The sequence below is a fragment of the Acipenser ruthenus genome, chromosome 1, assembly GCF_902713425.1.
Source record: "Acipenser ruthenus chromosome 1, fAciRut3.2 maternal haplotype, whole genome shotgun sequence".
NCBI classification, from domain to species: domain Eukaryota; kingdom Metazoa; phylum Chordata; class Actinopteri; order Acipenseriformes; family Acipenseridae; genus Acipenser; species Acipenser ruthenus.
Genome location: NC_081189.1, coordinates 79237640 through 79263047, shown reverse-complemented (window position 1 = coordinate 79263047; position 25408 = coordinate 79237640). Strand labels below are relative to the sequence as shown.

At 40.3% G+C, this 25408-nt stretch overlaps 1 protein-coding gene across 2 annotated transcripts in view; it reads right to left on the bottom strand.

Moving 5' to 3' along the window:
* The window catches only part of svep1 (sushi, von Willebrand factor type A, EGF and pentraxin domain containing 1), a 122985-nt gene that overhangs the window by 29823 nt on the left and 67754 nt on the right, over nt 1-25408 (bottom strand). For both annotated transcript variants that reach the window (XM_059030318.1, XM_059030314.1), the window contains exons 21-32: nt 16405-16498; nt 13213-13329; nt 12935-13048; nt 12364-12565; nt 11808-11965; nt 11475-11676; nt 10866-11041; nt 10381-10505; nt 9453-9576; nt 9131-9301; nt 7559-7732; nt 7030-7149 (exon numbers count right to left, since the gene is read on the bottom strand). In XM_059030318.1, the coding sequence (XP_058886301.1) occupies nt 7030-7149; nt 7559-7732; nt 9131-9301; nt 9453-9576; nt 10381-10505; nt 10866-11041; nt 11475-11676; nt 11808-11965; nt 12364-12565; nt 12935-13048; nt 13213-13329; nt 16405-16498 (1777 nt within the window). The remainder of the gene's footprint in view (nt 1-7029; nt 7150-7558; nt 7733-9130; nt 9302-9452; nt 9577-10380; nt 10506-10865; nt 11042-11474; nt 11677-11807; nt 11966-12363; nt 12566-12934; nt 13049-13212; nt 13330-16404; nt 16499-25408) is intronic.

Genomic DNA, 25408 nt, shown 5'->3' with positions numbered 1-25408 from the left:
GTAGTATTTTACCATCAGTACACTGCTTTGTATGTGAAAGCAAAACACAAAAATAAATACATAACAGAAACATGCACATAACCTTTTTATATTACCTTGTGACGGGGTACACCCCACCCCTGTGTGTATTTTGTATTATTTTGTATTATTATTATTTAAATGTATGGTTTAGGGTTTAAATACACAATGTTTTGTTATTGTTGTTTGTGACAGAGATTGAATGATTCTTGGTGCTAGATCTCCCTCCTGACCTGTGAGGGCGCTGTGTAAAGGGAACAGAGTACCCTGGACTAAATGGCATGACAATTTATTCCTTGGGTTAGGTGGTAGTCGGCCATCTAGAAAAGGGGTGGAGCTACGGAACCCAAACTCAATGACCCGGACGGGAAATGGCGTGGCATCCACAGATTGGAAGAGCAGATGCGCTCGTTAACCTATGGGTCATGGGGGAGGGTATATAAGGGTCGTAGTGTAAGCAATCCGTTCCTTGGTAAATGGTTAGATACAAACCTACAAGGAGTCGTGTTATTTGCTGAGAACCATGAGTTTTTGTCTTGTGTGTTAGTGTTTGTTGTAACTGTCTGTTTGTCTTAAAAACTAGACTACCAATAACATGATCTGGAGCTGTAGCGCAAGCCAGCATCAACCCGGACATCACTTTCACCCCTGCATTCACAGAGAACTGTATTACACCACTAGCACCTATTCACTGTCACTAAAAACTCTGTTTGTGTTTTGTGTTTAGTGTTGGTGTACGAAACTGGACTTTTTGGTTACAGGTCAAACCCGGGGATTACAATGATCGAGTGATACATGCTGCTGTATCACTCCATCATTATTATTTACAGATGTTTGCCATAAGGCTCTGGACATTGTTAATCAATCAATAAACACCCTTGCACCTGGAAATCATTGTCTGTTTTGTATCCGCTCTGCACTGCACTCACCTGTATTCACTTACCACTTTGCCACATTGTTTTACAGCATGGATGGGGTTGAAATCACATTATACATTATTTCACTACTAATTTACTACTAAAAACCTGCTGCTTTGGCTGAACGAAGTTAGTGTGTTCAGAGGCGGAACGAGAGACATGTCATGAGTAAAGAGGGCAGCAGTGTGGAGTAGTGGTTAGGGCTCTGGACTCTTGACCGGAGGGTTGTGGGTTCAATCCCCAGTGGGGGACACTGCTGTTGTACCCTTGAGCAAGGTACTTTACCTAGATTGCTCCAGTAAAAACCCAACTGTATAAATGGGTAATTGTATGTACAAATAATGTGATATCTGTATAATGTGAAATAATGTATAATGTGATAACTTGTAACAATTGTAAGTCGCCCTGGATAAGGGCGTCTGCTAAGAAATAAATAATAATAATAATAATAATAATATATGTATGTACGATACCACACATCCGAAACTCTAAATAAGTAAGACTAATTTTAAAATAAATGCGTTTATATACTAAAACGCACATATACCAGCTGACTGCATAAAATAAATAAGAAAAATCCCTGGGGGAACACTGCTGTTGTACCCTTGAGCAAGGTACTTTACCTAGATTGTTCCAGTAAAAACCCAACTGTATAAATGGGTAATTGTATGTGAAATAATGTATAATGTGATATCTTGTAACAATTGTAAGTCGCCCTGGATATGGGCGTCTGCTAAGAAATAAATAATAATAATAATAATAATAATAATAATAATAATAATAATAATAATAATAATAAAGAGAACTGAAAGAGAGAAAACAATTGCTACCCGTGCTGGTTTCACACCGGTCTCTTCCTGGTCTGACGTCACGCACAAGCCTATCCGTGACATATGGGCACTCATTTACTAAAGGTTCTTAAAAGTAGCCATAAGACGTGTGTTAACACAATCCCGTGATACGTGTCTTAAAACTAGAAATTAAGACGTGTGTTGTAGAAATCATTAGCATATTAAGACGTGCCTTATCACAGAAGATAAGGTACGTCTTAACGAAATGACGACATAGGGGCCACAGACTATAAAGGAATGAGCAGAGATTGAGATATGCAGTTGTCAGTTCTTGACTTTTACTAAATATATGTTTTAAATACTCTATAACGATGTTGAAAGGCAGGATTGCAAAAATAAATAAATAAAAAGTTATAAACAATCCTACCTAGACACCATCATGGCTGTACGGTATATATAAAAAGCATTTATACAGTACAGTAGCCCATTCTTTTTTTTTATCCATCATTGATTAGATCAGTCTGCAGCCCTTAGGCTACATGAATGAAACTGTGAATACAACGAAGTATGGAGTTGGCATTTAGACCAGGTGGCATTTTTCAGCGATTAACGCATTTCTGTACATTGAAATGCCGTTCACGTGTTTTACAACGTGGATCTCGCAGACACTAATTGCAATACACTGTGTAATCTTTTGTAGCTAGACAAATAATCATTTTGTACAGAAAGGTGCAAATCGGTTACGCTGAGAAGGTAGAGAATTATTTGTACAGAAGTAAAAGCAGGTATGCAGAAGGTATCGACCCCAGTGCCAGCCGACACATGCAATGGTATAGCTGTGCCCAAATCGTGTGGAGAAGTGCACTGTATGCAGGTATGTGATTTAGGAGAACTCTTCCTTCTTTGATATTACGTGCTGTTGTGATTGTAAGCCCAATTTTCTTTATTTATTTATATTAGTGTTTCCATTATGTCTGTATGTACGCAGTTATGTCTTTTTTTCATTTCCATTTATTTCCAATGTCCAGTTACTCATTTTGTTTGTACAGTTTTATTTAATCATAATATACCTGTATATAGATGCATTTCTGTTTAAAAGTTGTTTTTCTTATTTATTTTATGCAGTCAGCTGGTATATGTGCGTTTTAGTATATAAACGCATTTATTTTAAAATTAGTCTTACTTATTTAGAGTTTCGGATGTGTGGTATCGTACATACATATATTATTATTATTATTATTATTATTTATTTCTTAGCAGACGCCCTTATCCAGGGCGACTTACAATTGTTACAAGTTATCACATTATACATTATTTCACATTATACAGATATCACATTATTTGTACATACAATTACCCATTTATACAGTTGGGTTTTTACTGGAGCAATCTAGGTAAAGTACCTTGCTCAAGGGTACAACAGCAGTGTCCCCCACTGGGGATTGAACCCACAACCCTCCGGTCAAGAGTCCAGAGCCCTAACCACTACTCCACACTGCTGCCCACAGTTTCATTCATATACAGTGCCTTGCGAAAGTATTCGGCCCCCTTGAACTTTGCGACCTTTTGCCACATTTCAGGCTTCAAACATAAAGATATGAAACTGTAATTTTTTGTGAAGAATCAACAAGTGGGACACAATCATGAAGTGGAACGAAATTTATTGGATATTTCAAACTTTTTTAACAAATAAAAAACTGAAAAATTGGGCGTGCAAAATTATTCAGCCCCCTTAAGTTAATACTTTGTAGCGCCACCTTTTGCTGCGATTACAGCTGTAAGTCGCTTGGGGTATGTCTCTATCAGTTTTGCACATCGAGAGACTGAAATTTTTGCCCATTCCTCCTTGCAAAACATCTCGAGCTCAGTGAGGTTGGATGGAGAGCATTTGTAAACAGCAGTTTTCAGTTCTTTCCACAGATTCTCGATTGGATTCAGGTCTGGACTTTGACTTGGCCATTCTAACACCTGGATATGTTTATTTGTGAACCATTCCATTGTAGATTTTGCTTTATGTTTTGGATCATTGTCTTGTTGGAAGACAAATCTCCGTCCCAGTCTCAGGTCTTTTGCAGACTCCATCAGGTTTTCTTCCAGAATGGTCCTGTATTTGGCTCCATCCATCTTCCCATCAATTTTAACCAACTTCCCTGTCCCTGCTGAAGAAAAGCAGGCCCAAACCATGATGCTGCCACCACCATGTTTGACAGTGGGGATGGTGTGTTCAGGGTGATGAGCTGTGTTGCTTTTACGCCAAACATAACGTTTTGCATTGTTGCCAAAAAGTTCGATTTTGGTTTCATCTGACCAGAGCACCTTCTTCCACATGTTTGGTGTGTCTCCCAGGTGGCTTGTGGCAAACTGTAAACGACACTTTTTATGGATATCTTTAAGAAATGGCTTTCTTCTTGCCACTCTTCCATAAAGGCCAGATTTGTGCAGTATACGACTGAATGTTGTCCTATGGACAGAGTCTCCCACCTCAGCTGTAGATCTCTGCAGTTCATCCAGAGTGATCATGGGCCTCTTGGCTGCATCTCTGATCAGTCTTCTCCTTGTATGAGCTGAAAGTTAAGAGGGACGGCCAGGTCTTGGTAGATTTGCAGTGGTCTGATACTCCTTCCATTTCAATATTATCGCTTGCACAGTGCTCCTTGGGATGTTTAAAGCTTGGGAAATCTTTTTGTATCCAAATCCGGCTTTAAACTTCTCCACAACAGTATCTCGGACCTGCCTGGTGTGTTCCTTGTTCTTCATGATGCTCTCTGCACTTTAAACGGACCTCTGAGACTATCACAGAGCAGGTGCATTTATACGGAGACTTGATTACACACAGGTGGATTCTATTTATCATCATTAGTCATTGAGGTCAACATTGGATCATTCAGAGATCCTCACTGAACTTCTGGAGAGAGTTTGAAGCACTGAAAGTAAAGGGGCTGAATAATTTTGCACGCCCAATTTTTCAGTTTTTTATTTGTTAAAAAAGTTTGAAATATCCAATAAATTTCGTTCCACTTCATGATTGTGTCCCACTTGTTGTTGATTCTTCACAAAAAATTACAGTTTCATATCTTTATGTTTGAAGCCTGAAATGTGGCAAAAGGTCGCAAAGTTCAAGGGGGGCCGAATACTTTCGCAAGGCACTGTACCTGTACCTTGTGCTGACAGACAGCTTTAAGACGGATCTCGGCTCGTAACACCTGCTTTCCATCAGTGCTGTCTAGCACGCGATGTATGGTGTGCTTCATGGTTAGCACAGTTTAGTAAATATCGTCTGAATATCATTAGCCTCATTAGTGCTCTCATGCCACTTCATTTCAAATGCCACCATGCATTTTGCATATTTAGCAGATGCTAATGTACCCATTGTGTTATTTTTAAGGCGTGCATGCTAACTCACGTCTTATGCTTTGAGTCGCGCTTTATCATGGTTGATAAATACAGGATTATCTAGCACGCGCCTTATCCTTGGATAACACCTGTGTTATCGCATAAGAACCTTTACTAAATGAGGCCCATGGTGTCAAGAAGTGGGAAACAACGCCTTCATATACGCAGGCCAGGAATAGTACTGCGGGTGGATTTATTTTTGAAAGAACAAGGTTTTTTTGTGAGTGTGTGTGTGTGTGTTTTTTTTTGAAGAATGGAGAAAGTGCGGGAATATATGCAGCAGTGGCATGCTCGTCAGTGTGAGTTGAAGGAAGGAGGGCTAACATGGTGCCTTGTCTGTCTGGAGCATGGGCACCTCCCAGACGTGTGCCCCTACGAAGACCCCATTTTGTGCAGGCCTTCGATGGGGGTGAGGTGGAGACCGCGTAGGAGTGGATCTGCCTAAAGGCTGTACCATCACCGCAGGCAGACCAGGATACCTGCCTCACCTTCCAAAAAGGGGAGAAGTGGTGCATCGCCTGTGTCGAGCCCGAACACTCCATCACATGCAGTCTCATGCACGGGTGCCTTCCGCCACCGGCTCCAAAGAGGAAAGGAAGGAGCATCCGTCCCCGGAAGAAGGGGAAGAATCCAGTGCAAGAGACAGGGCCCACAAGGGAGGAGCCCGAGTGTCCAGCGCCCACGAGGGGGAAGCACGGGCATCAAATGTCCTCGAAGGAGATCTTTGACTGGCTAAGGGACCCTGAGTGGAACTTCCAGGAGGCGGTCGACCTGCTGTGGGCTAGAGATTGGGAGCAATGGGAAGCCTGGGAGCAGCAACATCGCATCCTAGGCATCGCAGCCATGGTGATCAATTGCCCAACGCCACGGTCAGTTCGCCATCACCTGGGGATGCATGTACGTCATCGCCCAGGGCTTTGTTGTGTCCAGCAGCAGCAGTTGCACTGCTGGAAATTCTGGGGCCGGAGCCCAAAAAAAGGGAACCGTCGGTTACAGAGAAGGAAGGAGAGGAGAGGAGACCACCTCCACCCACAGTAGTTGCACTACCGGCATACGCAGTGCTGGCGGCACTTCCGGAGTGTCCCGCGCTGAGGGCAGCGTTACCGCTGCCAGCACCACCGCCACTTCCAGAGTGCACCGCACCCCTGCAAGACCTGCCTTTGCTGGAGGATCCAGCCTTGGCACTGTCAGCCTTGCAGTCGGCATGTCGGCTGCCAGAACCGCCTATTCTGGAGGAGCCAGCCTTACTGCTGTGAGCATTGCCACTGCCAGCATTGCCAATGGCAGCATTTCTGCTGCCAGGATTGCCACTGGCAACATTGCCACCAGTGGGCAAATTGATGCCTCTGTTCCTGGCCCAGGACTATGACTGAGACTGTTGGGTTTTTAAGAGGGGAGGTGGCCTTTGAGACCATGTGTGCTGCGCACAAGGGGGGGCATATGTGACGGGGTACACCCACCCCTGTGTGTATTTTGTATTATTTTGTATCATTATTATTTAAATGCATGGTTTAGGGTTTAAATACACTATGTTTTGTTATTGTTGTTTTACAGCATGGATGGGGTTAAAATTTCCCCTCCATGCTAAACTCTTGCAGAATGTAACTGTCTCCAGATTGATTAATTAAACAGAGACATGAGTCGTGAGTAAAGAGAACTGAAAGAGAGAAAACAATTGTTAACCATGCTGGTTTTACACCAGCACGATACTTGTTTGTTCCGTGTCTATTTATTTTGGCCATTGTGCCATTTTGTTTGTGTTTAGTGTTTTGGTTCCTGTTTTGTTCAAACCTTTTATTTTGTTTTGCAATAAACTTTTGCATTTGACCCCAGTACTGTGTCCGGTCTATTCCTGGTCTGACGTCACAACAAGCCATCCTTTCCACTCATGCATATAAGTAGTATATTACCTGTACAGTTTTTACCATCTCCATAGTAGGGTGGGATGCATGTACATGTGTAAGACCCATCAGTGTTGTAGCAGTTAGAATGCTCATCACAGTCTGATCCCAGAGCACACTCATCTACATCTACAATAAAATACACAACAGTCAGATGGATGCAATATTGTATATAAACTAGGCCTATATTTGATCTCTGTGCAACCAAATATTTAGGCCAACCACAACTATGAAAGAAAATACTTTAAAATTCCAAGTTAAATTCTCACATACAGGTCTAACTGTTTTGTTTTGATTTTTGAACATCTGTTCATAGAAGATGAACTGGAATTTTGGCAAATATTTCACTATGATTGGTTGATTACTGATATGTGCTTTATAATAAATAATAATGCTTACTTAAATTAATTGGAACTGTTATCCAACTTACAAAATAACTGACTGTTGTCAAGTACATATCAGTCAAACATGTCAGTCCACAATATGGACAGTGGTTTATAAGATGATTTCATATCCTCAGAAGTGGTTTCATTCTTACCAAGACAAGATGGTGAATTGCCATTCCAGTTGCCACTGTCAATACAGAATACTTTGGAGTCCCCCAGCAGATAAAAACCATTGTTGCATTGGTAAGTAACAGTGCTGCCAGCGTAGAAGTCTTCAGCTAAGTAAAATCCATTTTCCAAGAGAGGGGGAGGGCCGCAGCTAATTCCTTTAGACATATTCGAATCATAAAGAACGTAAGTTGAATATATATATATATATATATATATATATATATATATATATATATATATATATATGCAATAAAGCCCGACAGGGTGTCCATATACGTCTCAAGATGCCTCCAACCCCCAGAGAAGTCTGTATATTCAACTTATACAGACACCCTGAAGGGCCTTATTGCATTTATAATCCAATAGTGGATTTGAAAAAAATAAAACAAAGTAATTTTTAGGGCAAAAAATATACTTTTTTTTAAATTAAATATCCTTACGCCAATAAAGTAGTCCCATTTATAACTTTGAACTACACACTAAGTTAAGCTGAATCAATTGATTGAATTGAAATATGCAAACGTGTAGGCCTAAATATTTATTTTTGATAAGTTGAATTTGACATTGCCATTGAAAAGATCCAGCAGGAGGTAGAGTTGAGACAGCACTGAATTATTTTTTTTTCTGTGAGTTCAAGGCACTGTTGTTTCAGCAGAACGGGAGTAAAAAAAAATAAACAAATAATGGCGTCTCGGATTTCAGTAATTTTTCAAGGTCTGTGTCGGAGAGGGGTGGATAATGTGCAAAAGTGTCTTTTTGTGTTTTTCTGTAGTGTTTACAAACCGTTAAATACTTTATTTGAAGTGACAAAGTCAAGGTTAAGTGAGTATGAAGACAATGTTTTTTATATTTTTAATTTGTTTGGTATTTTTTTCTGTTTTGCTATCTTCCAGTTCATTTAATTGTTCTTCATCCAAATCGGCATGTCTACTTACTACTTTCAGGATTTTTTTTTGCTGGTAATTGGTAACTCAGTTTTATAGTTACTGTACATCTGTAAACAAGATGGCTACCGGTACTTTAAATTCTGTGAGGCAGCGCAGTGACTTTGAATATGTGACAAGGCTCCAATTGTCCATATCCATCCAATATACAGACAGCTGGAATCTTGCTCGACCAATCACATTGCTTGTTTCTTATTCCATTGCCAGCCCTGGATTATAAATATAAAGTCTAAGTCCCAAACATTTCTGACAATGAATTCCATCTATTTTGAGATATGCAAGCCAACTGAAAACCATTTATTTTTGGGATATAGAAACTGAAATATGGATAACCTGTTCTCTATTCAATTAAACACACAGGGTTTGTTTAGGTTAATTTCTGTTATAACATTGTTTGCATTCCGACTGGTCATATCGTGACATGTGTAATATTTTAGGAATTTTCCAACACAATGTATTTCTTCTGAAGTGTTCACAATATCAAAATAATTTAGATACTCACGACATGAGCAGCGTAAACATTTCAACCACAACTTTGTAGCTATAGTAAGTCTTGTAATATTACAACATTGTAATCACAGAGGAGCACACTATCCCATCAGAGCTTACTTTCACACTGTGGAAGAGGATCCCTCCATTTCCCTTGATTGTTACAATGCTGCTCACGATCTCCCACCAGATAGTAACCATTATCACAGAAGAGCTCCACACGAGATCCAGGGTTCACATCTGTACTTGATGATCGCAGGTGAGGAACCAAGTTTTCTAGCATGGGACAGTCTGAGTTCAAGATAATCAAGAACAGGGAATTCATATTACTGCTACACAGACAAATACTAAATCAACTAGGGGTGTTTTATTTCCTTTCAAGGTTATATGTTTTAGACATGCAGTTGATTTCAAAAATGTGTTACACTATAACACTTCTTACCTGCACAAAAACTACTCTGAGGATTCATCTTAACTCTTCCAACAATCCCTGTGAGGAAATCTGGCCATGCCAACACGTTCCCTCTTCGTAGCTCCTTTGGGCAGCTGCTAGCCAGGGCCTTGATCTATAAGGAATAGGGTTACAGAATTCAGGAGATGATTTCAGAACAGACAACTGATACACGATAGAATGGAATGGTCATAGGTACATTCATCTCTATCATTCCAATTCATATTCAGAGAGTTCATACAAATTATACAGACTGGGCAAAATGAGAATGTAGGTAGATAGATATAGACTGTATGCAACTATTCAGTCAGTCATGGGGAAAGCCCAAAAAATGGGTTTTCCTGGAATGGCAACTTTGTAGAAAACCACCACCGGTGAGTATTATGTATTAAGTATTATGATAAGCAAAAGACATGCCACAGAAACCTTCTAAAATTGAACCAGACCCATCTGTTTACACTTAAACAATGTGTCGGTACCTACAAGGTCCATATCACTGTTAAAGCCATACTCGTATTTTGCCTATCGTATTTGAACACATGATAAAATGTATACCAGATTAGTATGTGGCAGTTAGGTTCATTGCCAGAAAATCTACAAGTCTGAGCCTGTTCTCCTCCAGGACTCTTTGAAAACATGGTACCAATTTGTATCAAAAAGTTTAATCCTGGAGCCCCAATTTTTTAATAAATAAATACAGTATTTTATTGTCTATTAGCTTTTCTTCATATTAACTAACTTTAAAGAATGTTTCCCAGCATTCTTTAAAAATTGTCTCTTTTTGTTAAAAGAAATGTCTTGCATGGTTGTTAACTTGTAGTTCATTCACAAACACCCCAGTACAATTGTATTGTATACTATACATTACAACCACTTTACGTATACAGTATACAAATGCATAAATGGAAAGAAGATGTACCTGCTCTGGTGACAGACTAGAATTCCAGATGTTCAATTGGCTTATGGAGCCCACAAAAGATTCCACAGGGTTGAATCCTTCACCCTTCTGATCCTGGTCTTGTCCAAGAACCAGGGTGCCACCACCTGTTAAATAAATAAGATCACAGAAGAAATAAAGAAACATCTTAGTCTAGTAAGCATTTACATGTTGCACCCAATCAAAGGGCTGCACAGAATTCTTGGAGTACATCTATTAAAAGATTAGAAAGCAAGGGATAAAGTAGGTAACGAAAATACCTCACCTCCTAATGCTGTAAATGACATGGAAATAAAAAGTACTATGTTACACAGCAGTGTAGGACACACTGATAAATGGACTGTAGTTAAATAAATAAATAAATAAATAAAATGGATTACCTTATCGTTCCCAAGCAGCCGTCTGTAGAACAGAAGAAAACTAAACTCCTTTATATTCAATGTTAAAAGGCTGGACCAGCACAGTACCTGGAATAGTGGTGCCCATTGATAAGCCCTTCCCTCCATCTGAGAGCTCCCCATCAATGTAGACCTTCCAGTCCCCATCTATACTGTTCCAGGAGACACCAACGTGATGCCATTCCCCATCGTTCACTGCGGGGCAGTCAGTAATCCTCTCCTTTCCATTGACATACAACACCCAACTTGAAAGAGGAATAAAGTTGTGTTATTTTTACGTTGACTTTTACTGGGTCTAATTTGGTTTTTCTTTTTAACATTTAAGCAGAAAGCCTCAGCATGGAAGATACTAGTAATAGGCAGCAATAATAAAAAACAAAAATTTAAAAATTGTTTGTGTTTAAAAATTGCATTTACCTGACGTTAGCCAGTGAAAAACCAGAAGCAGGGGCCATAATGGTATTTCAAAATAAATTATTTTGTTGTTATGAGGTATAAAGCAAAGGAAATAATCTCTATTTGGTCATCTGGGGTTCTGATGGGCCTAAAGGTCATGCTATGTTAAACTCATCTTGTTATCAACACATTTAGATATACTGTATACTGTAGCTCTGAAGATTTTACTAATGCTTTATGCTGTACATTGTATTTATATTAACTATGTAAAAGGAGGTTTACCCATTGTAGTCAATCAGTAAAAAGGCATTGTCGCTTCCTCTTTCCACGGCATAAGAAATTGGGGTGCCATAGTTGGTCGTGTCAGACGATTTCATCCAGAATGTGCAGGTTATCACAGACATGGAAGGAATTTTGTTTTCCAGAATAACATAGCCATAGATACCAGAGACTTCGAAGTCCAGGTTAAAACTAGAGGACATCTCTATGACAACGGAAAAAAGCAAAACAGAGAAAGCTTGGTTTCACTGTGAATTTGAAGAATACGTTAATAAGTTTAAAACAAAATACACATATACTTCTGTAAAAGGTACGCCTTTTATTTTGAATATATACCTGCTTCACATCTAGTTCCATTAAACCCAGGAGGGCATTTGCAAGCATATGAGTCCAGGCCATCAACACAGGTGGCTTGGTTCAGGCACGGACTGGCTTCACATTCATTTACATCTGTCTCACAGACCAGCCCTGTGTAGCCAGGAGGGCACTGACACCTGTGGAACATGGAAACATAAACCCATTCTAATGACAATCCACTAGCCAAAACCTTAAAAACATGGCCAAAAAATCTCAGAGAGCAGTGTAACAACTGATTATAAATATTCCAGGATACTATAAACTAGTGGGCTCAAACAGACCATCGTATACTGTAAACAGAGAACAGCTTCTTACAGTTTAGTCCAACACACAAACCTGGGAGCGTGGAGGAGGACACCCACAGAGAATGAAATTGGGTGCACTGTAGACAATGCTGAAGCACAGTTCTACTGATAAAGTACAGTATTTATTTAATGGGCTGTGGTAGGAGGCAGTGTGGTTACTGTTTTTAAAAATATTACAAGTAACACATTCTTAGTAGCTAACTACTGTATAAATATGAATCTCTGTTTACCTGAAGCTGTTGATATCATCTGAGCACGTACCCCCGTTTAAGCAGGGTTCACTGTCACACTCATTGATATTTATCTCACATCTAGCTCCAGCAAAACCAGAAGGACACATGCATTTAAAGCTCCCTATCAGGTCTTCACAGACACCGTTGTTCACACATGGGCCTGGCTGGCACTCATCGATTTCCAGCTCACAGTGAACACCTGTCAAGAGAAACACATCAACATTCTGAGCAATAATTTATTTATGTGCTTCACTTAAACTCATTCCTAATAAAATTATTTCCATTTCCAATTGAAGCAAATGTCTTGGCAAATGATCATTTAGATTTTTTGAAAAGTGTGCCTGTGCACAAAATTAAAATATACTGTATTGCTTGAAAGGCACTGTCCATGTGGAGCCCCCAATAAAGAAATTGTTTTGAAGTAAAAGTAATGCTGGGCTGGTGATTAATGCTGAGCCATTTACTTATTGCATTCATTATTCAAATGAGGGACGGTTAATGTGTAGAAATATTTGTGTAATATTAATGGCTGAAATAAATATGTTAAGCATACTAAACTTCTTCCTACCTGTAAATCCATCAGTGCAGCTGCAGGAGTATGCGTTGATGCCATCAACACATGTCCCATCATTGAAGCATGGGGAGGAGCTACACTCATTTACCTCTAATTCACATAGCATTCCTAAACAGATTATACAAAAGATTTATTTAGAAACAAGGAAAATGTAGAAATAACCAAGCTACAGTCAAAATAGGGAAGATTCAAAATTCAAGAGATCATTGCCTTGTTTTTAAGCCTATTCATTATTTCAGTGTACTGTAAGTTAATGCAACTTTACAACATACCCACATAACCAGGTTGACACTGGCAGACAAACTCCCCCACTCCATCTTTGCAGGCAGCACCATTTTGACAAGGAGCTGATCCACATTCATCAATGTCACTTTCACATCTGGGCCCTGCAATGCACCAAACATCACCATCATCATTGAGAGGAACGGTAGTTCCTCGCATCAAAGAGAACTGCCAGAGACTCTATACAGCAAGGATAGTTTATGTGTTTTCAGGGTATTGGCACAGCAAAAGTAAATCAGCCAAAAGCACCATTTCACTTTTAATTTGTAGTTCCCAACACTTTAGGTGAAATGTAGAAGAAAAAAGTAAATACCTGTCATACAGTAAGAGAAATAAGTTGCAGACCCCAGGCACTTTTATCCACGCATATGTATATTACAGGACATCCAAGTTTAATGACAATTAACTTGTTTTGTCAACATGGAAATATACTAGGGAACACATTTATTTTGACGTCTGTATCGTTTATAGTGAACGATTTATTGATATTTTAAAATGGACACAGTGCACGCAGTGTAACGTTCATTGTGGTCCCTATTGGCGCAAGGAAGTACGGTTTCCTCTCAATACTGGTTGATGAGAGTAACGCTATTTGTGGTCCCCACTGAACAAAAAGGAACATTCATTTCTGAGAATTAGCTATGCTGAAGGGTATCCTATATATTTGGTAAAAGTAAAACATAAATAAATAAATACATTAATAAATATTGAAATAAATGCATACATAAATCAATACATTGACACTTATTTCTTTCTTTATCTATCTTGATATTTATTTATTTATTTTTCACTATCAGATATAAACACTGCCATTTAATACTGTATGAAACGTAAATAAATACACAACACCGTGTATTAGTGAAGATTTTTGTACATACAGGTCATCATGCTTTCATATATTTTTACTTTCAAATTAAAATATATATTGTAACGACCCAGACAATTGCTTTGTTGCAGGACTTGTTGTCTGTTCAGTTTGTCTCGTCTGTCTTTTATGTTACATGTATTGTAAGGGGAACGGGCCACACACAATATCAAAAATGCAAGCTGTTAGATGAAACAATTGGGGCAGCACAAAGCAAATAGGCACAACTGTAAAAGCGGTGGGGGTCAAGGTTGCCCCAATTGCCCACAAACTGAACAGACAACAAGTCCTGCTACAAAGCAATTGTCCAGGTCGTTACAATATATATTTTTTTTATTTTGAAGGTCAAAATATATGAAAGCATGACGACCTTTATGTACAGAAATCTTCACTACCATAATATACAGTGTTGTGTATTTATTTTCATTTCATGTTTTTCGCTTGTGTTTTTCATGCACAATAAAAGCGCTCGAAATTACATCAAAAACACAAGCAAAGTTTGTATGAGTATGAAGTCAATACATTGCAACCCGCTTAATATCCCCATTACCGAGTTATTTGGGGATATTATGCGGGTTGGGATATAAAACAGGGTCTCAAGTTACCCTATGGTGCCACCACGCAGAAGAAAGTAAGGGACATTTAAGCACTCCATATTCAACCGTTTTACATATAAACAAAGAAAACTGAATATAATCCATATCTGTACGTCTTATATTGCAATATTGTACTAATATTACAGTACTATAACATCAAATAGATTTTTCTAAAGAATGTTTACTTTAATTAAACAATAGCAGAAATGAATTATTTGTCTAGATAGCTCAAACAAACGCGAACAATTGCTGTCTACTTTAATTAGCCAGATGACATTACATCAGTGCAGGGGAAACGAGTCCACAAAACACTTACCGCACCATAAGCTTACGTTTATTGCTGTAACGTAACACAATTACTGTTGCTAACAACTCAGACAACGCTATGTGTACAATCAAATAAAATCAGTAACAACAAAGCCAGCCCCCGATTTCGGTAGAGTTTACTATCAGGGGACCGATCAATTCCGAATTGTTTTGCAGTGTTTTGATGTGAAATCTTTGGTGTTCCTTCACAGAGACGTATCATTTCCTGTTTCTGATTGTCTGTCAGATCTTTTTCTTTTTCAAATAGACATTTTTGCTTGTAGCTAGCTACGTACACTTACAGTACATCAGGCTATTTATGTTGCCAAAGTCAGTTTAACCGACATTTTGAAGGCGTGATTTCTGAAGTAATGCCATTCCAGTACCGCTTTTGATAGGGTTTACACAATGTTTAATAATCTAGGGATAGTATAATTGGTTAAATAATTTATTTAAAACGGTACACATCATCTGCGCAGCTTTGGTAGACGACTCAAATGGGGATAATAAGCGGGATTCCTAGTGATAATAAATGAGTTAATTTAACATAAAAACCTATGGTGAGTGGCAAATGTTTTTTTTTTTTTTTTTTTAAACGTGATAATAAGCGGGTTGCGACATTAACCGGGTTACATTGTATCTCGTTAAAAGTCACATGACCACAATATGGCCACCATCTTAGAAGCTGTTTAAGGAGTGTTTAAGGAGTTTATGAAGTCAGCATTTCAACGGTTTATCTGATATTAGTAGTGCAAACACAGGTGGCAGCAGACATGTCTTCCCGGTACAAACATCCCTCCTGGGGAAGCCTGATTATGTGTTTATTCAGGAAGTATATACAGATATTTTAGCAAGGAAATGGAGACTCTGATGTGCCTATGGGATGTTATTATACTTACAGAGACAAACAAGTTGTCCTTTATATATGTGTGCAATGACCTCTGCTGTTTAAAGCAGGATATTGCAGCTCAGTTTTTGTTGATCTTATACATTAGGAATGGTGAGTGATTTATTAGCTGGTGAGACCAAATGCAAAACTGATGTGTATAAATAGTGTATATTTCATTAAAAGAATATAATAAAGGGAAGGTATATGATGGTTATATTAAACTTTTGCAGTTTTTTTACATAATCAGTCATACTGTACAGTACATGTGATTGAAATGTTGAAATAAGCTACTGCATGTTTTTTTTTTTTTTTTTTATGTGAACCAAAACCATTTCATCAAGCACCTGACTTGAAAAATGACTTATGCAGTACCTTCATAATAATTTTTTCTTTTTATTTTTATACTGTACTTCAAACTGCACCTTGAAGCATTTGATTAAAAATAGTATTTCTCATGTTGTACTTACTGAAATATTATTTTTTTTAATTGAAATAAAAAATAAATAAATAAAACATCACTTTCCTGTAAACCCAGATGGGCACAAACAAACATATCCAGTTCCCACTTCTTCACAAGTTCCTCTGTTTTGGCATGGATTCAGGAAACATTCATGAAACACCTAGGAAAACAAAAATGAAGTGATTGAGTTTCACAACACTATATCGGTTTATTTGTGAATACCACTCTTTTTTTGTCACCAGTTCTGTGCCCACTCACAACAAAAAACAAACAAAACAAAGCTAATTCATCATAGCTCTGTTGTATGCAAGAAAAAGAATGGTGCCATGGGCACACTGGAATTACAGAAGACTTGTTTAATCCCACTATTCAGGCCACAACCCTGACCTCCCCCTGGAATCTGAATTTACAAAACAAAAAAGTTAGATGAATGCAGTTGGAACCCTACCGACACCAGGCAAGTAAATTACTCCTAAGAAGAATATGAAGTTAATTTAACTGTCTCAGTTACTGGTACACAGTAGTACAGAGGAGTCATCTATTTGGGTGATGAAATAATGTTTTTGAAAGCTGTTGGAAAGCACACCAAGATGATCAAAAAGATAACAAGCTGGCTGTCCTGCTCAAAGGCAGGGCGGACTGTCCAGGGATTCTTGTACACAGCCTTTTTCGCTGGCGGGAAATAACTTGTGCGTTCAATAGTGCAGACTACATGAACAGAAAGGCAGTGCAACGTTAAAGAACTCACACATTCAGACAACCAGGAGCACAAAGAAATCAGGACCAGTAAGGTACCTTATTAGATAAAATAATTTTACTCTGTATTTGTTGACATTCGTTAGTCTGAATTTGATAATCGGAATCAATATGGAGGCACATTTACATTATTGGTTTTCATCAGATGTTGTTGTTTTAGCTAATTTTTGTGCACATGTATGTGCTTTATCTTTCTACTGCATTTATAAAAATGTAAACTGCGCTTCTACTCACAGATTAAATGCTACTCTATACAACTGAGTGTGTCGGGTATTACAGTATAAATTGAACTGTTAATTATAGTGGCGCGGTAGCACCACAGTTAGGGCTGTGTAGGTTTGTTAAACACCAATTTTTGCACTTTAATAATTTTGACCCTGTTACATGGACTGGCATGGTCTTGTAGTGTAAATGTCTGTTGATGTGGCCAAATTCGTTCCAGTCAGATGTGCAGTTTTTGAGATCTTTTTTTTTTTTTCTAAGAGGCCTAGCCCTGAAATGTTTACGGTAGGAAGGGGATGGCCCAGATATGGTGCTTTTACTGGTAATACAGCAATATTCTTCTTCGTCGTGTCTCCAGTCCAACCTTCTATATGGTCTTCTCTCAGTATCCTGCACAGGCCACCTCTTCTGGTGTTGGTATTGACAGATCTTGTGGAGTGCATTGTGGAGCTGCAGGGCATCTCAGGAGATGGTCCATGGTTTTCTTCTCCTGACATACACAAAGGTCCCATTATTTCATGAAAAAGTTGCATCTGCCGAAACCCACTCGCAGTCTGTTCAGGCCATGTGTGCCATTTGTAATTGAGGCCAGATGCCAACTCCTCACTGGGGGTGATTCCTCGCCAGCTCCATTCAACAGCTTTGTCACTCCGTTTCTCCCATTCTTTTTGCCAGAGGGTAATTCTGGCAGATTCCGGTAAAACAAAAATATTAATATTTGGCGTTTAAAAAACACTGCATTTATAGCGAATTTCTGTAAATGTAAAATGGTGAAACGTCAGCCTACTCTCAGATCTGTAGTTCTGTGGGAGTCTTAAACAATGCAAGCTCTCAAGAGTTCACAGCACACAGCTTTTCAGAAAGTTTGGTGTAGAAACGTCTTACATTTCCCAGTTTATATAGCACAGATTTTATTCTCGATCTGAAATAATTAATCTTTTAAATCTGTATTTTTTTTTTAATTCTACAAGAAGAAACTAGGATTTTTGTGAATACTGGTGGTGTTTTTCTTGAAAAAGATTGCTCTAGCTAAAGTGTATTTACAGAAACTTATGACATCATGAATTAATAAGAGGGGCTATTTTGTACTTGTGTTTATTATTCTTCTATGAGTCTGCAAGCAACTTAAAAAGCATTATTTCTTTCACAAAGAGCAACATACAATATACAAAGGTAAATACATTTGCATTCATGTTGTATTTTATGTAACTTTACCAAAGTAATTTTTGTGCATTGCATTTAAATCATCTAATTTTAAATGTTAGCCTTTAGGCGTAATTCGGGGGATGCCGTAGAGGGCGCTCTCCCGCTTTGCGCTCCTTTTTTCTTCTTATCCTATTTCCTTTTCTTTAGCCTGTCTTACTTTCCCTCCGTGGCATCCTGCCCGGTAGCGTCCGCGATCTCTTCCGGGTGGAAGCTGATCCCAGTTCAGCCTCATTTAGTATTTCCAGCCAATCGCACAATGCAGCGCTCGCCACGTCAATTATTAGGGCATGGCCAGCACTGCTCCACGTATGTGTTATTGGCTGCCCCTCCTGTCTATCTCGCTCTCTTTTTCTACTTTAACCCAGCACTATTTCCGCTTCCTTGTCTGTGTTTGTTTTTTGTTCGTTTCTCTGCTCTTCGCTCGCAAGATAGTATCAGCTATTTTCCTACCTGCTCAGTCTGCGCCGTTCAAAACGCAGCGTCATTCTCAACTTGGTCTGCGTTTTCATCAGTTCAATGTCACCACTGCACTGCAACTGTTTTACACCGGCGCCTCACAGACCATGGTTACCACGGCAACGCCTCAGCGAGTGACTACTGGGAGTGGTAAGTTGCTACGGCGACCAGGCAGCTTTAACAGACAATGAGAGCCTGTGCCACACGACTGCAATTTCTGGCTCCTGCTGCAGCGCTTTTGCAACATGAGAGCTTCAACTCGCCGAATTGTGACATCTAAATACTGCAGGCTCCTCTTCTAGACCTACATTAACTTACTTATATCATCACTAACTGTTCTAAAGCAAATGCTTAATACATAGACAAGGATTGTAATCGCAATAACCAAATATATGCTACCCTGCTTCACTGAAGCCAATAGTTTCAATTCCAATCAAAACCTTTAGATGGCAGCATAACACCACAAGCTCTACATAATTTAAGATGATTTGCTATCGCTGCGAATCTGGCACTCTCCAAACCTTCTATCAATTCCTGCAGTTTGTTGTCTTTTTGAGGGATTCTCAGTACCCTCCTGCCTCAACCTCTTTTTCTACATATTAACTTGAATTTTTTCAAATCCAAACTCCTCCCCTTGAGAACCTTGTCATGAAGCCATGCTTATCAGCTTTCTGAGATGTTAAGAATCCACCGTCACATTAATTTACAGCTTCCCTGCATCAGGCCATTCCTGCAACCTTCTTGTTCCTGGATTTGCACTTCCTTATTTGCCCCCAACTTCATCAAGGCACTTGATATAACTTTCAAAGTCCATTTCATTCAATTTGAGCTACCAGTCACATTCGGAAACTATGTGCTACGATTATCAACATTTCAGTCAAGCGTCCTCGTATCCCGCAATACACTCTTAGACTGCTCCTGATCAAATCAATAGGTTTTGTAGCAGCCTCCGAGCAACGCATTCCTATCCTCTCAGGTTCTGCAGCGGCCTCAGATCTATGCATTCTTCATTTCTGCCCAAAGGCAGCCCCATCGCCGACATCATCTAAAAACGTCTTAACTCTCAAATACCAATTTTCACCGCATTCAGCAGCTCTCTGCTCTCTACAGCAGGCCACTGCAGACTACTGACAGCATTCCATCGTTTACCCCTCAGATCTCTGCCCGTTCAGCAGATCTTGCCTCTACTGTTAATATCTCCTCATTACAGCAAATCTCGGCTCCCTCTTCAGATCTGCTTCTATTGCAGCATACAAAAGTGGCTTTAGTTTACTGTTCAAATCTGCAACTGCTCTCCTCCAGAGCTTCCAACACTCCAGCTTTCCTCCAATACCTGGATCTAAGATATATATATATACACGGAGAGCTTGACTTCCTCAGCAATTTAGTCATATGTCCGCTCATCTTCTCAGATACTACAAGCTTTAATATATGGTACGAGACTGGAAATCTGTTTGATTTATGAATTAAGGAGTTCCACTATTTGGAGAATGATTGGAGTTGTGAAACCCAAATCTCTGATTTATGAGTTCACCTTTTCCATTCCAAACAGACAAGATGGTAGCAAACCGCTGATCAATCCCGTATTAACTAACACAGGATGGTTGGCATCTCAGCTCTCTGCCTTAGTTTTAAAAAACATCTCAGCTGTCGATTTCATATATTTGTTCAGGTCCAGCTGCCACCTCAGCCCTCATCAAACTCTGCAACACCAACATCTGCCGTTCAACTAAATACAACACTCTCCAACCTTCTGCAATCTGCTCATCACTACATGGACACACTCTTAGTCCCAGCGACCAAATCTTCATTTACCTCTGGATGGAAAACATTTACAACTTTCTGCACTCAAAATACATCCCATTCTGATTTAATGAGCAACGGATTCTAGCCTCCATCGCCCATGCAAGGGATTCTCTTCACTTAGCCCCCTCTACCGTTAAAGCCTACATCTCCGGAATTTAGTATTTCTGCCGCCTCATCTCCGTCCCTTCTTCAACACTTCTATCCATCCCATCAGTTTGCTTGACACTCGGAGAGATCCTCAAGAGCCCCCCCCCCCCCCCCCCCCCCCCCGCTGCTCCCTCCTGGCTCCCTATATCAATAGACATTCTTCACTCTTTAATATCTACCCTCAGAAAAAGCTGCTCTGTCTATGCAATGACCTTACCTTGGAAGTACTATGTCTAACTGCTCTTGTGAAGCACTTCCTCTGCAGGATTCCTGAAGGAACAGAGTGCACCCTGTGAACTTACCGTGACAACACCTGTGATTTACCGTTTAAAAAAAAAAAAAAAAAAAAAAAGCAAGAGTACCAAGACATCAAGGGGAATACAATGGATAGACTCTGACCGTTAAGCCATTTTCAACCATGAGGTCTTGTGAACCATTCCACGCACCCAGATACTGGACTTTGGCCAGCTGTAGTAATTTTACTACAGAACACTACACCTTGCAGTTAAAATAAAAATAAATAAAAAAAAAAAAAAAATCAGGACTTCATCAGGACTTCAATACAGACAGTTACATCAAGATGCAGAAGTTCTTCAACCTGGTCCCAGGAGCAGACCCCAACCCTCGTCTCGTACTACCTTTCAGCAAAACAATATTCAACTGAATAACTCTCTCTCCGGCCTCCTTCAATCACCACGTGGATTCATGGAGAACGCTCTCGCCCCATCTACCGTTCCTCCTACTCGACTGCCTGGTCTTCATTTACTCACTTTTGCGAGTAAAAAATAAATAAATAAATAATTAAAAAAAAAAAAAACGGATCTCAAACCTCTTTCAACCTACAGCACCTCCACGCCTTCATCACTCACCTCAGGCTGTCTCTATGTTTAGCCCCCTCCTCTATTTAGATGCTACCTAGCGGGCATTCAGTATCAATTTCGCCTCCAATCTTTCTCCTCTCGTCTGTTCTAGAGATAGCGGATCTAGAGAGAACGCTCAGAGGTATGGAAAAAAGCCTGCTCCCCTCCTCTCCATCAAGTTAATCAATCTCTACTGACCTTCTCCTTTGTCTCATCACTGCTCTCTGGCAAGGATGCTTCAACCTATTCAACGACATCGTCATGGAAACCCTGTGCCTGACCGTCGCCTTTGGATTTCTCCGCTGTGCAGAATTCTCAACTCCATCAATTTCCAACTTCCCAGCTCTAGGCCTCAAGTGCTCAGATCTCTCTCAAATCCCCGGAAACCACTTTATCCTCCTCATCAGATCTTCAAAAACGGTCCAATTAAGCCGAGGATTCAGTATCTTCTGTCAGATCCCCTCTTCGACAGCTCCAGATCTATACTTACGAGTCACTGGTTCTCATCCCGTTTATGCACCCTCTCGTCACGGATCGGACTTTCTTCTACTATTTTTCCCCCCATTCATTCTGGATCGGAGCAGCTGCCTCCGCGGCTAGCGTAGGTATCAACACTTTGATTAAGTCTATGGGGCGCTGGATCTCTTCAGCTGTGAACTTTTATATTAGATCATCCTCTGCAGACATCGCCACAGCTCACCAAGCACTTGTTAGCTTGCCCGGAGTGGGGGGCGCCCTCTCCGCCAGGCCCACCAGAGGTTTCCTCCCTGCAGGGGGTTTTTTCCTCTCCACAGTGCGGACGGCTAATAGGCATAGGTTGTCTACTAACATCTCTTGTCTTTTCTCTTTTCTTCTAGCTTTTGTTTATGTGTGCGGCTCTGCGATCTCTTTTCTATCCCACGGTGTGGTTCTTGCGGGGAGCCGGGGGTCCTCTTTTGGGGGGAAGTGAGTCTCACTCCCCCGGCTGTCCGGGTCGGCCTCTCGTCTCAACCACTGCCGCCCGGCTGTTCCTCGCCGGCCTGAGGGGACCCCCGGCCACATCCTATTCTTCTGCTGCTTATGCGCTAAGCCTTCCAGGCCTCAACCTTGCTGTCCCATCTCCTGTACTGTTTTACACCGGCGCCTCACAGACCATGGTTACCACGGCAACGCCTCAGCGAGTGACTACTGGGAGTGGTAAGTTGCTACGGCGACCAGGCAGCTTTAACAGGCAATGAGAGCCTGTGCCACACGACTGCAATTTCTGGCTCCTGCTGCAGCGCTTTTGCAACATGAGAGCTTCAACTCGCCGAATTGTGACATCTAAATACTGCAGGCTCCTCTTCTAGACCTACATTAACTTACTTATATCATCACTAACTGTTCTAAAGCAAATGCTTAATACATAGACAAGGATTGTAATCGCAATAACCAAATATATGCTACCCTGCTTCACTGAAGCCAATAGTTTCAATTCCAATCAAAACCTTTAGATGGCAGCATAACACCACAAGCTCTACATAATTTAAGATGATTTGCTATCGCTGCGAATCTGGCACTCTCCAAACCTTCTATCAATTCCTGCAGTTTGTTGTCTTTTTGAGGGATTCTCAGTACCCTCCTGCCTCAACCTCTTTTTCTACATATTAACTTGAATTTTTTCAAATCCAAACTCCTCCCCTTGAGAACCTTGTCATGAAGCCATGCTTATCAGCTTTCTGAGATGTTAAGAATCCACCGTCACATTAATTTACAGCTTCCCTGCATCAGGCCATTCCTGCAACCTTCTTGTTCCTGGATTTGCACTTCCTTATTTGCCCCCAACTTCATCAAGGCACTTGATATAACTTTCAAAGTCCATTTCATTCAATTTGAGCTACCAGTCACATTCGGAAACTATGTGCTACGATTATCAACATTTCAGTCAAGCGTCCTCGTATCCCGCAATACACTCTTAGACTGCTCCTGATCAAATCAATAGGTTTTGTAGCAGCCTCCGAGCAACGCATTCCTATCCTCTCAGGTTCTGCAGCGGCCTCAGATCTATGCATTCTTCATTTCTGCCCAAAGGCAGCCCCATCGCCGACATCATCTAAAAACGTCTTAACTCTCAAATACCAATTTTCACCGCATTCAGCAGCTCTCTGCTCTCTACAGCAGGCCACTGCAGACTACTGACAGCATTCCATCGTTTACCCCTCAGATCTCTGCCCGTTCAGCAGATCTTGCCTCTACTGTTAATATCTCCTCATTACAGCAAATCTCGGCTCCCTCTTCAGATCTGCTTCTATTGCAGCATACAAAAGTGGCTTTAGTTTACTGTTCAAATCTGCAACTGCTCTCCTCCAGAGCTTCCAACACTCCAGCTTTCCTCCAATACCTGGATCTAAGATATATATATATACACGGAGAGCTTGACTTCCTCAGCAATTTAGTCATATGTCCGCTCATCTTCTCAGATACTACAAGCTTTAATATATGGTACGAGACTGGAAATCTGTTTGATTTATGAATTAAGGAGTTCCACTATTTGGAGAATGATTGGAGTTGTGAAACCCAAATCTCTGATTTATGAGTTCACCTTTTCCATTCCAAACAGACAAGATGGTAGCAAACCGCTGATCAATCCCGTATTAACTAACACAGGATGGTTGGCATCTCAGCTCTCTGCCTTAGTTTTAAAAAACATCTCAGCTGTCGATTTCATATATTTGTTCAGGTCCAGCTGCCACCTCAGCCCTCATCAAACTCTGCAACACCAACATCTGCCGTTCAACTAAATACAACACTCTCCAACCTTCTGCAATCTGCTCATCACTACATGGACACACTCTTAGTCCCAGCGACCAAATCTTCATTTACCTCTGGATGGAAAACATTTACAACTTTCTGCACTCAAAATACATCCCATTCTGATTTAATGAGCAACGGATTCTAGCCTCCATCGCCCATGCAAGGGATTCTCTTCACTTAGCCCCCTCTACCGTTAAAGCCTACATCTCCGGAATTTAGTATTTCTGCCGCCTCATCTCCGTCCCTTCTTCAACACTTCTATCCATCCCATCAGTTTGCTTGACACTCGGAGAGATCCTCAAGAGCCCCCCCCCCCCCCCCCCCCCCCCCCCCGCTGCTCCCTCCTGGCTCCCTATATCAATAGACATTCTTCACTCTTTAATATCTACCCTCAGAAAAAGCTGCTCTGTCTATGCAATGACCTTACCTTGGAAGTACTATGTCTAACTGCTCTTGTGAAGCACTTCCTCTGCAGGATTCCTGAAGGAACAGAGTGCACCCTGTGAACTTACCGTGACAACACCTGTGATTTACCGTTTAAAAAAAAAAAAAAAAAAAAAAAAGCAAGAGTACCAAGACATCAAGGGGAATACAATGGATAGACTCTGACCGTTAAGCCATTTTCAACCATGAGGTCTTGTGAACCATTCCACGCACCCAGATACTGGACTTTGGCCAGCTGTAGTAATTTTACTACAGAACACTACACCTTGCAGTTAAAATAAAAATAAATAAAAAAAAAAAAAAAATCAGGACTTCATCAGGACTTCAATACAGACAGTTACATCAAGATGCAGAAGTTCTTCAACCTGGTCCCAGGAGCAGACCCCAACCCTCGTCTCGTA